Source organism: Pholcus phalangioides, unplaced genomic scaffold, assembly GCF_987345545.1.
Source record: "Pholcus phalangioides strain wild (caught in Gottingen) unplaced genomic scaffold, Ppha-v1.0 ptg000015l_1, whole genome shotgun sequence".
Taxonomy (NCBI): Eukaryota; Metazoa; Arthropoda; class Arachnida; order Araneae; family Pholcidae; genus Pholcus; species Pholcus phalangioides.
The window spans coordinates 70,001,759-70,016,928 of NW_028301608.1; the positions used below are offsets into that span (position 1 = coordinate 70,001,759).

At 38.5% G+C, this 15,170-nt stretch overlaps 1 protein-coding gene across 1 annotated transcript in view; it reads right to left on the reverse strand.

Moving 5' to 3' along the window:
• The window catches only part of LOC149076623 (fatty-acid amide hydrolase 2-A-like), a 33,444-nt gene that overhangs the window by 17,390 nt on the left and 884 nt on the right, over positions 1-15,170 (reverse strand). Inside the window, exon 2 of the mRNA XM_089244241.1 lies at positions 8,722-8,970. Within this exon, the coding sequence (XP_089100367.1) occupies positions 8,722-8,913 (192 nt within the window). The 5' untranslated portion in view covers positions 8,914-8,970. The remainder of the gene's footprint in view (positions 1-8,721; positions 8,971-15,170) is intronic.

A 15,170-nucleotide genomic window follows, 5' to 3' on the forward strand; every position in this document is an offset into this window, starting at 1 on the left:
GGGTGCTCGTACCCATTTCATAAAGTATCCTGGGCACCAACAACATCTCTGTCTCTGACACCACTGCAAATGTCAATCGATTTTTGATTTTTTTACAACTCTAAAGTAACAACTCAAAAAGAATGAAATCAGACTTTTAATTAGCTCATTGTATGTAACTTCATGTACATAACACTCATACGGCTCAAGTCAACAATTAGTAAAAATTTCTTCTTACAATACCAGTGAATTAACATTAGCATACTATGTAAGATTATATTCAGAGGTATATTTCCTGGGTGGGGAAGGAGTATGCGGGCTTTATCCCAAGATGCAAGTTCAAGTGAAAGGGCGTAACCAAAATTAAGTAACAAAAGATCAAGAACATGAATTAGAAAGGGAGAAAAAAAAGGGAGGCAAGGTTTGAATACCCCACAGGTGGGAAAACTATAAATCCCTCTGATTATAGCCTACATTTATTAGGATAATTTTAATTTTAAAAACGATTCGTATCGTACATATAAACACTCCACAATATCTAAACCTTTATTTATTTTCAGTGCCTTTTTTGAGTAACATTTATGTGGGAAAGATGGCTCCACATGCCGGGGCCGAGTTGGTGACTGTGTGTGGTGCGCGTGCGTAGAGAGTGCACGAGGGGAAGGATTGACGACGCGGTGGACGAAAGACGTATGGGAATGATGTCTGAAACTGAATGTAAATAATAATTATAGTTTATGATTAAAATCTCACAAATATGGGGGTTCGGCCGGTATGGATGATGGATGGATTGATTTTCAAGATGACGACGATTCCTAAGACGACGACCATTCCCGAGATTTTCAAGACGACAGTTTCTTTCCAGTGACCACGCCATTCCAAGACGACGACGGTTTCTTTTTAGTGATGACGCTATTTCAAGACGACGACAACGGTTTCTTTTTAGTGATGACCCTATTTCAAGACGACGACGACGATTTCAACTCCTTTCAACGAAGACGGTTTCCATTCGACGAATCTCGCTGATCGACGACGGCAACAGCATTTCGACGACGAAACACGCTAATAAACGACGACGATTTTGAGTTCACGGTGAGTGCGTTTTGATCAGACGAACAGAATGTCGATTTGTTTGGGTGAAATCCCTCAAATTAACGCTAACATAAAGAGCGCATCCGCGAAGATTGTTAAGAAGTTACATGAACTCTCATATTCGCGTCTGAGGGTGATTGGGGAAATCGAAAGAGACTCAGGAATTTCAAATGATTTTCGATGTGGGCGTGGCTCCGAGGACTACGAAAATCGCCTGGCTCTAATTGTTGAGCAATGGAGTGATACAGATCAGTTGCTGCTTGCAAATTTCCTGTGCCTAGACTGTGATGTAAGACGGGATCAACTGCCAAAAAACATTTTATCAACTCTGATGGACTTGAATCAGAAACTTCAGGCGTCCGAAACTTCAGACGATAAAGAAGACGACCATCATAGGTGTTTCCATTTCCAATGCCGAAGAAAAGCCAGACGGTCAACAATGTATAACGACTCGGACTAACGAACCAACCTCAGGGTTGCAACAGATGTCACAGATGGTGCTTCTGGTAAATGACGATAACGAATCGGTAGTTCCAAGACCTGGTTCTGCTGATTCCCAGTGCTTCACGATGAACTTTGCTATGAATCTGAAAGACGTCGAGGATTCGATACAGCCGTTTGATGGCACAAGCACTTATCCAGTCGAAAAATTCGTCGAGGAGCTGGAAAACCTGGCTCAGATTTTCAGGTGGCCGGAGTTGCATTTGTTTGTGTTCCCGAAGAAACGACTCAAAGGTCTCGCAAAGTTATTCATTCAAGGTGAGCGAGGTATCAGCTCGTGGGTAATCTTGAAAGATGCGCTCCTGAGTGAGTTTGGTTCAAATCTGAGCAATGCTCAAATACACAAGATGTTGCCCGAGAGGAAACTGAAAAACGAAACAGATCGTGAATATTTCTTGCGTATGAAAGAAATTGCTAACAGAGGCAATATCGAGGACGCTGCAATTACCGAGTCCTGGACGGCATTCCGGAGGACAACCACAAAATCTTGGTATACAGTGCGACGTCGGTGAGAGAGTTCAAGGTGAAGTTGGTGGTGTATGATGACTTGAAAACTAGCAATAATCGAGGGTACAGCACGACTTGGGACATATCATAAACAAGGACGTTAAGGAAAAATTAGAGGAGAAAAAGAAGCAGATTGATTTGGAGGACAAGAGTGCCATTAAATACTTAAAACAAGAACTATTTGAGATGACGAAAAGACACCAAATGGAGCTGATTTTGAGACTGAATGAAAAAGAGATGGAACTGAAAGCTGAATTCGAACGAGAGAAAGAGGAAGAGATGAAGGCATTGAAAGATTCGTTATATCAAGCCACTAACAGAACAGTATCGAGGTGCATGGGGAAAATGCAACTGAGAGTTGAAACACTCTTGACTGAGGCTTTGATAAGATGGATGGCTAAGAAACAGATGGATTAAGTGACAGACGAAAAGAGGAAGACGTTCAACTCAAGACGGAAGATCGCAGATAAATGTCGTGCTGCTGTTTTGATCGCGATCAAGGGATATCAGTTTGAGGACTTGAAGACGCAGTCAGAGTGTCGAAATCTCGACAGACTGATGATGAAAGTCAAGGTGAAAGACGCATACGACGAGATCGGTGATTATGACGTACCATCGATAATCGTCAGCTGTGCTGAGTGCATGATGAAGTGGATGTTTCGGAAAAACAGATCTTCAGGGACGGAAGATTTACAGGATGGCCGATTGTGGGAAAGATGGTGCCACATGCCGGGTCGAGTTGGTGACTGTGTGTGGTGCGCGTGCGTAGAGAGTGGACGAGGGTAAGGATTGACGATGCGGTGGACGAAAGACGTATAGGAATGATGTCTGTAACTGAATGTAAATAATAATTATACTATGATTAAAATCTCACATTTATTTAAACACTTATCTAACGTGAATATGATTAATAGAATAACAAGTGATGCTATTTTAAACTATCATAATTTTTTTCTTTTTTTTAAAGATACGTAGGAGAAGATTTCAATTTATTGCAATTTAAATTCAAACAATTTAATTTAAAAAGTACTACATTATTTTTTGTCATCCTTATAATCTGTATCTCTATTTTATGATACAACAAAAAGCTCAAATAAAGAAAAATTAATAATAGGCTAATTCATTTTCAATTGCATTAAAAGTTTTTTCTAATTTCGGAACATGAATTATGGAGGAAAAACTTTTAAACACGCACGCAAACCAACATATCATTTCCACGTTTTTGCCAACAGAAATATCTAGACCAAGTACACCAACCTTGTACCAAAAGCTTAGGTGCTAATGAAAACTAACTTTTATACGCAGTTAAATTTTTAGATGTAATTAAAATTGTAATCTTAATTTCGATGGCCTTTCCGCATTAACAAAAAATAATTATTTTCAGTTAACTGCGTGTACGCTTTTATTCATGTTTTTATTTCACGTGTAAGACAAAAACCTACATACAAGCTCTCGTGGAACAGGTACCTTGAAGAATCGACGGTTCGACGAATTGATTCTGCGCTGTATTATTTAAATGACGTCACGACGAATTGACACGGCGGCAAACTTGTACAGCTACGGATTGGAGCTGCGACGAATTTGTACCGCGACGAATTGACACTGCGATAAATTTGTATCGCGACGAATTGACACTCCGACGAATTTGTATCGCGATAAGTTGAGTGCGACGAATTGACCGGCTACGAAAAGTATCGTGTATAAAACTAAATTTGGATCATTATTGCAGCTATCTGTTCCAACAGCAAATTTTCTGATTAACAAATTACTTTATTAATCAGCATAATTGATGAAAGTAATCTAATAATTAATTAATTTAAATAATGGCGTGGCTTATTTACCGAAGTGGCACCATTGGTGCGACCGCGACATCTCAGCAACGCCGGAGATATGGAGGCGTTATAGCTGAAGCCCAGTTTCACTTTGAAGCAAGGTATGCAATTCGTCATCATCTGCCTGCACCGTGCCAATTCTGCATAATCGATTGCACAAGGAGTGTGGATTTCACAAACTCTTGAGAAAGCATCAGCTATGACGTTACTATCCCCAGGCAAATATCGTAAATTTGTCGAAAACTGACTAATATATTCAAGATGTCTAAGTTGCCGGGGAGAACATTTATCGTTACGTTGTTTGAAAGCAGCATACGTGAGAGGACGATGATCACTGAAAATTATGAAGTTGCGTCCCTCCAAAATGTGCTTGAAATGCTTAACAGCTGAATATATTGCTAAGAGCTCTCTGTCATATGTACTGTACTTTTTTTCAGTCGAACTGAGCTTGCGTGAAAAAAATGACAATGGTTGGGTTTTGTTTCCTATTTGCTGTTGAAGGACTGCACCCAATGAAGTGTCGGAAGCATCGGCAGTCAAAAACAATTTTGCATTTGGAACAGGATGGGCCAGAAGTGCGGCGTTGGCAATTGATTGCTTGCATGACAAAAAAGCGAATTTGGCCTCCTCGGACCACACTATTTCAGTTTTATCTTTTTTTATCTTGCTTTTTGCTAATTCATGCAAAGGAGCTTGCACCCTGGCGGCATCTTTAAGGAATCTGTGATAGAAATTTACAATTGCCAAAAAACGCTTCAATTCAGTCACTGTTGATGGCAATGGATAATCGAGCAATGTTTGTACTCGATATGGTAAAGGTGCAATCCCATCGGGGAGAAACAAGAAAACCCAGAAAATTAATTTGACGTTGACTGAATACACATTTAGATGGATTGATCACGATACCATAGTCATTTAGTCTTTGAAAAACACGTTTTAAGTCAGCTTCATGACATTTTTCGTCAATGGAAGCGATTAACAAATCATCGAAATATGCGTAACAACAATCTAAGTCACGAAATGCTTCGTCAATAAAACACTGAAACGTTTGAGCTGCATTTTTCAAGCCGAAGCACATATAAACATATTTGTATAGCCCAATGGGCGTAATTATGGCGGTTTTGGGAATGTCTTTAGGATTGATCGGTATTTGGTGATATGCTTTTATTAAATCGATTTTTTGAAAAAATCTTTTTACCACTCAAGTTGATGGAAAAATCCTGTATACTTGGAAGCGGGTATCTATCTGGCATAGTTATTGCACTGAAACCACGGAAGTCCCCACAAATTCTCTATTCGTTGCTTTTTTTGGGTACAAGATGGATGGGACTCGACCAGGGGCTTTTTGAGGGCCGAATTATACTTTGTTGCAACAGTTCATTGAATTGTTTTTTAACAGCTGCAAGTTTTTCAGAAGACAATCTTCTAGCTTTTGCGAAAACCGGTGGTCCCGTAGTTTCGATGAAGTGCATGACAGAGTGTGGAACTGCATTTAAAACTGAACTGGTAAGCTGAGGGAATTTGGCTAATATGCGGTGGTATGGAGAATCACCAGAGATCGGCGTTAAACCAAAAGAGCCGTTTTGGGATTCTAAACCGTTCACTGATAGCGATGTTTCGTTATCGATCAAACGAGAATTTTTAACAGTCGGCTCCAATAATGGGATGTGAAACATCTGCCACAGTGAAAACGAAAGGAAAGTCCCTCCTTAGTCCAAGATTCAGAACTAGATTTTTGTTGCCAAACGTTTGGATTTCGGATCCATTTGCAGCATATAGTGAGAGTTTGTGAGGTTTTGTCAAGTTAGTCAGGCGTTTCAGAAAACAACTGATTGATGCGCCAGTGTCAATTAGAAATCGGAAACCTGTATCAACGTCGATGACAAATAGGCGACTATGGAGAAGGCTTTCGTCAGCTGTCGCCGAAACAGATGAGCCCACTAGTTTCCCTGAAACTGAGATGGAGGAATACATTTATAAGCTTTTTCTCCAAACTGCTCATGGTACTAGCAAAGCCTTCCATTTTTCAAAGCATCGCCGAATTTATTTCGGTTACGAGATTGAGATCGTTTGCGATAACCGTGAGATGGTCTAGGAGATCGCGAAAGCCTTTCAAATGATTGCCGTAGCGAAGCAATTTCGTTTTTCAAATCATCAAACTCTGAAGTGTGAGACACAGCTGAAGTATTAGATGACACATGAGAAACGTCACAGATTTTGTCAGCTATTTTCGCTAACCCAATTAACGGTTTACTAGAAGCTTGTAATATTTGTTGGGAGTGCAAAGGTAATCTCTGCATCCAGAGATTTTTCAAAATGTCACTTTCCATTTTACCCTCAGCTAACGTTTGCATTTCGTGCAAAAGCTGGGACGGGCGTTTGTCGCCTAGTTGAAGCTCCTGGAGTAACATTCGCAATTTGAAAGATTCTGATTGTTGAAACTGCTCCAGCACGCGAGTTTTGAGAATCTCGTACATGTGCTGTTGTGGAGGATTGCGAACGATATTAGAAACATAGTTCAAAACTTTGCAATCAAGAGCTCCTACAACGGCGTGAAATTTAGTTTCATCGGTGGTTATGCCTGCCGTTTTGAATTGTGACTCAATTTGAAGAAACCAAATCTCTGGATTTGCTTCCCAGAACGAAGGGGCTCGAAAGGCAACACGTGAAACTTCAGCTGATGCAATAGGTTGAGCCATGACAAATTCAAGTATGGAGACCGGCAAATCGAGAGTAGAAAGTTTATTCCTCACCTTGAATTTCCAGGAACGTCTGTATATTGGGTAGAAACGAGTAGGCTTGGCTTGAAAAAAAAAAAAAATATATATATATATATATATATATCCAAAAGACTAGGAGATTAGAAAAGTTTCATCTTTGAAGAGCGTGCGAACGGAAAGCACAAGGCACGAAAACGAAATTTAAACGATGGAGAAATTAACTTCAATGTCCAAAATCAGATGCGTCCTATTGGTCACCAGTGATCCGATGCTTGTAGTGACAAGATAAAACGTAATGAAAACTTAGGCCCCTCTCACACGGAGCGGATGCGGATCCGCATACCCTTTCAAACGAGCGCTGAAGATGCGGACGAATCGCCCGCATCTTTATTTCGAAATTCGTGCATAAAAACTGTTTTTTCGCAATTTTTGTAATTATTTTTCTCCTTCACCTCTGATTCAGTGGCCATAGGCAGCCTAGAGGCATTCTTTGGTGGTTTAATCTAGAGCCACATAGAATATGGGAATAAAGATGTCTTCATTCCGATCCTCACAAGTAGTCGATGGGAGAAAATGCCTTCAAATATTTTCAAGATATTTTGAAAAAAAAAAATCCGTCTTTTCGGAAAAATATGGAAGAAAAATTCCAAAAACATCCAATGTTCGAAAAATCAAATCCAAAAACATCCAAAATATTCGATGTCCCAAAAAAAGAAAAAAAAATTCAGGAGATATCAAAGAATTTGCAAGTAGTAAAAAAGGGAAGGGGTAGAGACTTTCAAAATGCCAATATTCACATCACAATTCTGTCTTAGGCCGGGATTACACTATAAAAGTTCGTTTATAAAACTTGAAAAATGCAACCAATAGGCGGATCAGTTAAGTTCTCTCGAATGTAACAGATGTGTTTATTGGTTACATTTTTCAAGTTTTATAAAATAACTTTCATAAACCTTTTAGAGTGAAATCCCATCTGAAATATAAAATTTCATTTTTTCAGTTTATAGACTGAATATCGAGTAAAATAAACTTGTAGGTATCGGGGGAACCACCAAAAATATTCAAGTGCTTAGGGCCTTCAAATGACTTAATCCGGCCCTGAGTGAACACCGTACGTGGATAACGTTGTTTAATAGAAGTATTTTTTTTAAAGTTTAAAAAAATTAACAGATTAAAAAATTTAAAAAAATAACAAATATTTAAAATAATATTTCAGATTTTTATATTTTTAAATAATTTTAAAAATTTAAAAAGAAAAAAATTAATTTTTTTAAATTAAATTTAAAAGTGATTAAAGTATGTAGTCAATTAAATATTCGTAATGGCTTATAATTTTGGTCCCGTCAGTGGCCGTTGTTGGCAGGTTTTATTGTATAAAATTGTGAAATATGGACAAAAGGCAGTTAAAGTTGCTATATCTCAATCTCAGAAGGAAACGAAGGGATACACGTATGTAGGTACATTATATTAATGAGCAGGGACCATCATATGGTGTTTTTAAGGGTATTTATGGCAAATAATTAAAAAAATTCCGTGAAAAATCACCTTCAAAAAGTAGCCAAAGATGCGGACGAATTCGCTCCACATCCGCATCGTGTGAATAGCTCCGAATAAACCTATTGTCAAAACTTCTATGTGCGGATGCGGAGCCCGCACCTAGGTTTTGACACATGCGGACGACGTTAGGACCCGCATGAACATTTCCTAGGTGCGGAGATTTTTCGGCTCGTCTGAAAGGCGCAGTATATTCCAATTGTTAAAACTTCTTCCGGACCCGCATCCGCTCCGTGTGAAAGGGCCCTTAACGATTTAATATACGAAAGAAACATAACGAGAAGGATGACACGTGTATACAAATCGGTAGTACAATTCCAACTGACATTTTCTCTTTTTTTCACAATCACCAGGAGCGTGAGGAGGGTGCGCCATCTATACAGATAAGAACGCACTACAGGTGCGACCGCGACACCGCAGCTGACCATTATGTTGGCCCACAAACAGAAAGAAGGTGGCCATCCCTGAGCTGGGTGAGGCAAAAAAAAAAACAAATCGTAGTTATTGTTCTGATTGATAAATTGCAAAATTTGTACCTTTCCTTCTCTAATTTGTTCCGCTAATTTCGTTGCGGACATCAGCAGCAGCGGGTCATCCGTGGCGGGAATAACTTTCTTCTGGCCGATGTATCTCAGCTTCAGAAATAAACGGAAGACGAATCTTTGAATCACTAGAAGGTACTTCAACAAAGTCATGAGCATTTTATCGTAAATCGAATCCGTATCCATGGCTGATGATGCAGACGATGCCGACTGAAGAACAACTGCCTCTGTGTGGTTCGAGCTCTGAAAATTGACGAAGATAAAAATATACGATTATATTATCCGTAAAATCTTTTTCCGGCGATGAGAAATATTGCTTTACACGCCACCCAAAAATTGTTAGAATTTCAATAATCACTCTACTATCAAAGAAAATGACTTCAAGTGATCTCACAATTTTCGGTAGCATCGGGTATGGCGAAGGTATTTAGAGATATGAGTGTGTCTCTGAAGGGCAAAGAATGTGCATTCCTTAAGAAGGTGAAAAAGATCATTGTAGCTATTTAGTTGATTGCAATACTGACAAGGTTCATCAGGGTTAAATTTGTGCAATATACCTTTGTTAGTGTCGAATAATTTGAATGCCACACACAGCGAGGGGTTTCTGGAGCTACGCAGTAAGTCAAGTAGTTGGTTCATGGCCGCGAAAGCCTTTTTAATCATGAAATTAGCTGCTAATGAAAATTTTCCTGAAGATGAAAAAGGGAGGCCAAGGTAGACAGACATAGCTACTGGCTATTTCTCGTTTAACGCTACCCCAAAAAAAGTTAGTATTTTTTGCGAGACGGCCAGACTTTCTAAATACTACAATTTTTGTTTTGTTTAAATTAACAGTAAGGTGGTTAGATTTAAAGTATGAGTCAAGAAGATTGATTTTTTTTTGCAACTGTATTTTTGAATCATCCAGTATTACAATATCATCTGCATACAGGAGGATGTTGAGTTCAGTGGAGTTATTAATTGAAATGCCATGGACATGAGGCTGACAAAAAGATTTTTCAATGTCAGCTAAAAAAGGGAAAAAAGAAGGGAGGAGGCAGGTTCGCCCTGCCAAATTCTCCTGGCTATTGGGAAAGAATTTGTTAACCCATTAGTGCTTCTTACTCTTGCACGGGCATCACTGAAAAGCAGATCGTAAACTTTAATAATTTTATGGCTTACTCCTAGGTCAGAGAGCTTCCACCACAAAATGCTTCGATTAACAGAATCGAAGGCTTGACTAAGGTCAACAAGTCTCTCTGCGGAGAGACTTTTTCCGGAATAGGGGAACGGAATAGCGATAGTTGCCTGAAATTGGTTTTCTGTGGTTTGCCAATTTCAAGGCTTGAATGCGCGGGTCGGTCTCCCATTTAAAAAAGTAACTCCATAGATAGCAGACACATCCGCAACACAATAATGCATATGAAACACCAGATTCGGGAATCCGCTACTTTGACTTCCGATTCAGAAAATAGATGGCAGCACTTTGAACAGATAACACGCATATACCTCGGACATTATAAATACGTTAGAGACACACATAACACTTTCTTCGGCGTTTACTACTTCCTTAGAAATTTCTCAGAGGAATGGTTACGAGGTGCGTACACTGATAATACTCACAATAATTCCGCTCCACAAAACAAAAGTTTTTTCTTGCCAGAAAATTGCCTTGATGCGGTCATGAGAATTAGTCACAATCCATACGATCAATCAAAATAATATTACCACATGATCATAATATTACCACATATATATCAATACGTCATCTGCATTCATGAGGAAGTATTTAGAAGTGCCATTACATGAAATCCGGTTCCACATTTTTCGTTTTTACCAACTTTTTCTTTGAGTGGGGGGAAGGACACATCGAAAATTTCCACAAAACCGATATGAAATTTCATCTTCCATCCGTTTAATATTCATCAAACATGTTTGTGAAATCACGGTGACTAATAATAATTATTTTATACAAAAATTGCCACGTTTTTAAGACAAATAAATTCAACTGGTCGATTATTTGTCTTAAAAACGTGGCAATTTTTGTATAAATTAAAACCAGGCAAAGTTACTCATTTTTTGTGATAATAATAATAATTAATTGATGATATCAATATTATTGCATCATAAATTATTTTAACGCATTGCGTGGTAATCACTTGATATCTCACCACCTTAGAGGCCGTTCAAGTATTACGTAAGCAAATTTTTAGCCATTTTTTATCTCCCTTCCCCCCTTCTCAGCAAAATTTCGTCATCACTGCCCCCTACCTCCTAACGCATAATGGTGGGATCAGAAACGTACGCGGAGGGGGGGGGGAGTCATAGGGGGCTCGTGCGCCTCCCCCCCCCCCCAAACGAAAAAAAAAATTTTTAATGCAAAAAAAAAATTTTTTTTAATTAAAATTTCGAAAGAAAATATCTTTATAGGTTATTATAATTGATTTCTGTTCATTTCAATGCTATTTGAAGGGTGAGTGTAAGAACTCAAAATTTCTCTTTAAAAAATTCATTGCGACCCACCCTTTAAGCCATATATGGTAAACCCTTGACCCTCAGACCAAATGTGGTCCTGAAGGGTATCTGATGTGGCTTGCCCCCCCCCAAACCTAATTTTGTAAAAATGAACTAAGCGGCACATTTTTACAAATCGCTTAAATGACCCGTGGCACAATTCCAAAGCATTTAAGTGACCCGTGGCACATTTTCAGATCACTGAAATAGGCCTCAAAGATCACTTTCGCATTCAAAGATCACCTAAGTAACCCGCGACACAGTGCATTTAGAGATCCCTTGAGTGACATGTCGCACAGCTTTAGAGCACTTGAGTGATTTAGAACCGCACTCGGGACCACTTAAGTTACCAGCGGAACATTCCCAGATTACTTAAGTGATCCGTGGCATAATTACGGGTCACTTGAGTGATGCGTGGCACAGTTCCAGAGCACTTAAGCGGCCCGAAAACATTTCCAGAGCACTTGAAAGATCCGTGAAACATTTAGAGATCATTAAAGTGGCTCTGCAGGAGACTTATCAATAGGTGGAATGTTAGTTCAGGTGCCCAATAACTATCGATTTTTTTTTTCGTTTTTGGTGCACCGAATAAGATGCCATTAAGAATATTGCATATCTTCATAAAGGGTGGTTTATGACGTAGGCATCATCGAAACCCCCTCCCCTCATCGATGCTGACGTAATACTTGAATGACCCCTTATAACACTCTTATTTTGGCAATCACGAGCCCAGATAGTTCCGTTTTTGGCTTCATCTTTGAGAATGTTATCCATTCCCCCACCACATCCACTCCCAACTTGTCGATCAACACTCAGTTAACGGAGTCAGCTGCTGTTCACATTATAACAGAAGGAAAGAGACATGAAATGCATATTTTCTCTATTTCCTTTTCTGTGGTATAATAATATGCGTAGAATAAAAAATAATAGAAAAAAAAAGATAGTTTTTTCTATCTTTTCTTTTCATCTTCTCTTCTTTGATCATTATTATTATTATTATTATTACTCTCGCAATTGGGAACTACCGCCTGCCCAAAATCAAAAAAATTTTCACTGTGACAGTTATAATCGGATCAAGAAAATTTATTTAAAAAAACATTTGAAGCAGCGGTGCACTGTCTTTTCAGTCATATGCGGCATTTCTGTCGTTCGCGGACCAGAAACTTCAGTAAATAGGACGACTATATGACCTGTATTTAACGGGACATTCCCGTGATTTTGGCCGCCCCAACTTTTTTTTATTAAAAATGTCCCGTTTTCTCTCCTTCTTTTCAACAATGCTTGCTTGGATATTTTTAATCAAGAATTAAGATTATTTCCTTGAGTTATAAATTATGAAAATTATTACTGTGGTCATATAAATACTGTACTTTCGTCTCACATACTTCTGTCAAACATACATTTTTCTTTTCTTTCTTTCTTCTTTTTTTTGGTGAATTACATTTTTATCGATTGTGATATGCAGTCCGTTTCCCGCCAATGACGATTTTTCAGCCTATTTAGTCTTTCGGCAACTTTACTTGCCTTTGGCATTTTTTTTTTTTTTTTGCTGTAATTGGCATTTTTACTTGAATTTCACAACTTTTTTCCCCTGTAATTAGCAACTTGCGTGCCTTTTTATTTATTTCATTCATTTATTTATTTATTCATTCATTTACATCTCAACAGGCAAGTATTGCCCAATTACAGAGATGAACAAGAGAAGAGAAATACAAACCCAAAAACAAAAGAAGAATACAACAAAGTACAAAAAAACAAAAGAAGAATACAACAAAGTACAAAAAAACAAAAATGAGTGGAACAAAGATCAAAAATACTGAGAAATACATGCGAAAAAGCATAACAAAACATGAACATTCAATACCCACATATAACTTTTAAGAAATTCTCTTATAGTTGAATTATTTGACAATTATATATATATATTTATATTTTAGCTGCAATTGGCATTTTTACTTGTTTGTCTTTGACAAATTTTTTCACTTTCGATATAATTGGCGATATCATGTATGGATCACGATTACCAATATTTTTATGAAGGAAATATAGTCAGGCTAATTATTTATCATGTTCTGTGTATTGATACTTTTCTATCGCAACACCTTTCACGGGCCGGATGAAACCCATTGGTGGGCCGCATTTGACCCGCTGGCTGGAGTTTCTGTACCCTGGATTTAAAGGGTTAGTAGCAATAATAATCAAGAATTTGTATATATTGGTGTTTAAAATAGAAAAATTTCTCCATTTCGCCATCACTTCAATTCTGATGTTATTACAATTCATAAGCTAACTAGTGCCGAGTCCAGATCAACCGTGCACTCACATATTTTACCAATAACAACAGATTTAAATTATCTTATATATAAATGTGAAAGTATGTATGTATGTTCTTTATACAAATCTACAGTTTTAGACCGATCGTCGCCAGATTTTGCATATATACCAAACAGGTCCGGGATTGAACCGTAGGCTACTTTAAAACTTCGTCAGAGCTGGGCAAATGCCCGAAATGGGCGAAAAACTGTCGGGCAACAATGGTTTTGGGGCCCTCAACAATTACTTTCGGAACGTTTACTTTGGTTACCGTGGTTCCCAACAATGCATTTCAGACATGTATATGCCTTTACAATAGTTTGTCACATCTTTAACGCTGCCATCATAACAGTTTATTCCTTTATAATGGTTTTTCACTTTTCTAATCCTTCCAGTAATTAAAAAAAACCCGGGAAGCACCAGATATTTTTGCTTGCATGTATACAGGGTGTCCTGTAAGTGCTAATGTGGCCTTTATCTCATCAACCACCCATCGTTGAGGTATAGTTTCAATTTAAAAAGTGCTTAAAAGGAGTTTGAATATTCGTTGCAGAAGCTGGACATATGACGTCACTAACAGAGAACAACAACTACGACGATAAAACAGGGAATAAAAATGTTCAACGCCAGCTGATGAACTCAATGCTTGCCTCAAATCATCAGCACTCTACTTCACCAAACACCAACTCTGGCCATATCGCTACATTGCAATTTACTGCCATTAGTGAGATGAGTTGGAAGTGAAGGTGCTGTCTATCGGTGGTCGCCTCGAGTTTGTTAGGACATCAACACTCTGGCACGAAGCTAAAAAATTATGATTATCCACCAACATGCGAGTTCAACTGCAAAATGACTCAGCACTGCTATCATTTTCACATCAGTTGATCAAACTTGGCAATGGAAGAATTCCCGTAGACCCAAGCACTGGACTGATAACGTTCCCAAATGGATTTTGCCAGTTATTATATATATATAAACTCAGTTCAAGAACTTGCAGACAAAGTCTTCCCAAACATTCAACAAAATCACCAAAACCATGAGTGGCTTTGTGAGAAAGCGATTATGGCATCGAAAAATGACAGTGTGAACAAGATCAACGAAAAAAATCCTAAAACTTATTCCGGGAGACTCCACATCTTATAAATCGGTTGACACTGTCACAGACACATATCGCAGACAGTTCTGTATCCTGTAGAATTTCTGAACTCTTTGGATATTCCGGGTGTGCCACCACACAACTTGACCCTCAAAGTCGGAGCACCTATAATGATTTTAAGAAATTTGGAGATACCGATACTCTGCAATGGCAACAGACTCTGCGTGAAGAAATTGCACAATTACATCATTGAAGCAACGATTCTAACTGGATGTGCTGGAGGAGAAGACGTCTTCATTCCACGTACCCCAATTATCACTCCCATTCACATTCAAGCGATTACAGTTCCCGATTCGTTTAGCTTTTGCCATGACAATCAACAAAGCGCAAGGCCAGTCGTTAGCAGTGGCAGGTATCAACCTATTTGAGCCCTGTTTTTCACACGGACACCTTTTCGTCACCTGTTCGCGTGTTGGTAATCCTAAAAATTTTTACGTCTACACACCAGATGGACAAACAAAAATATTGTGTATCCACAAGC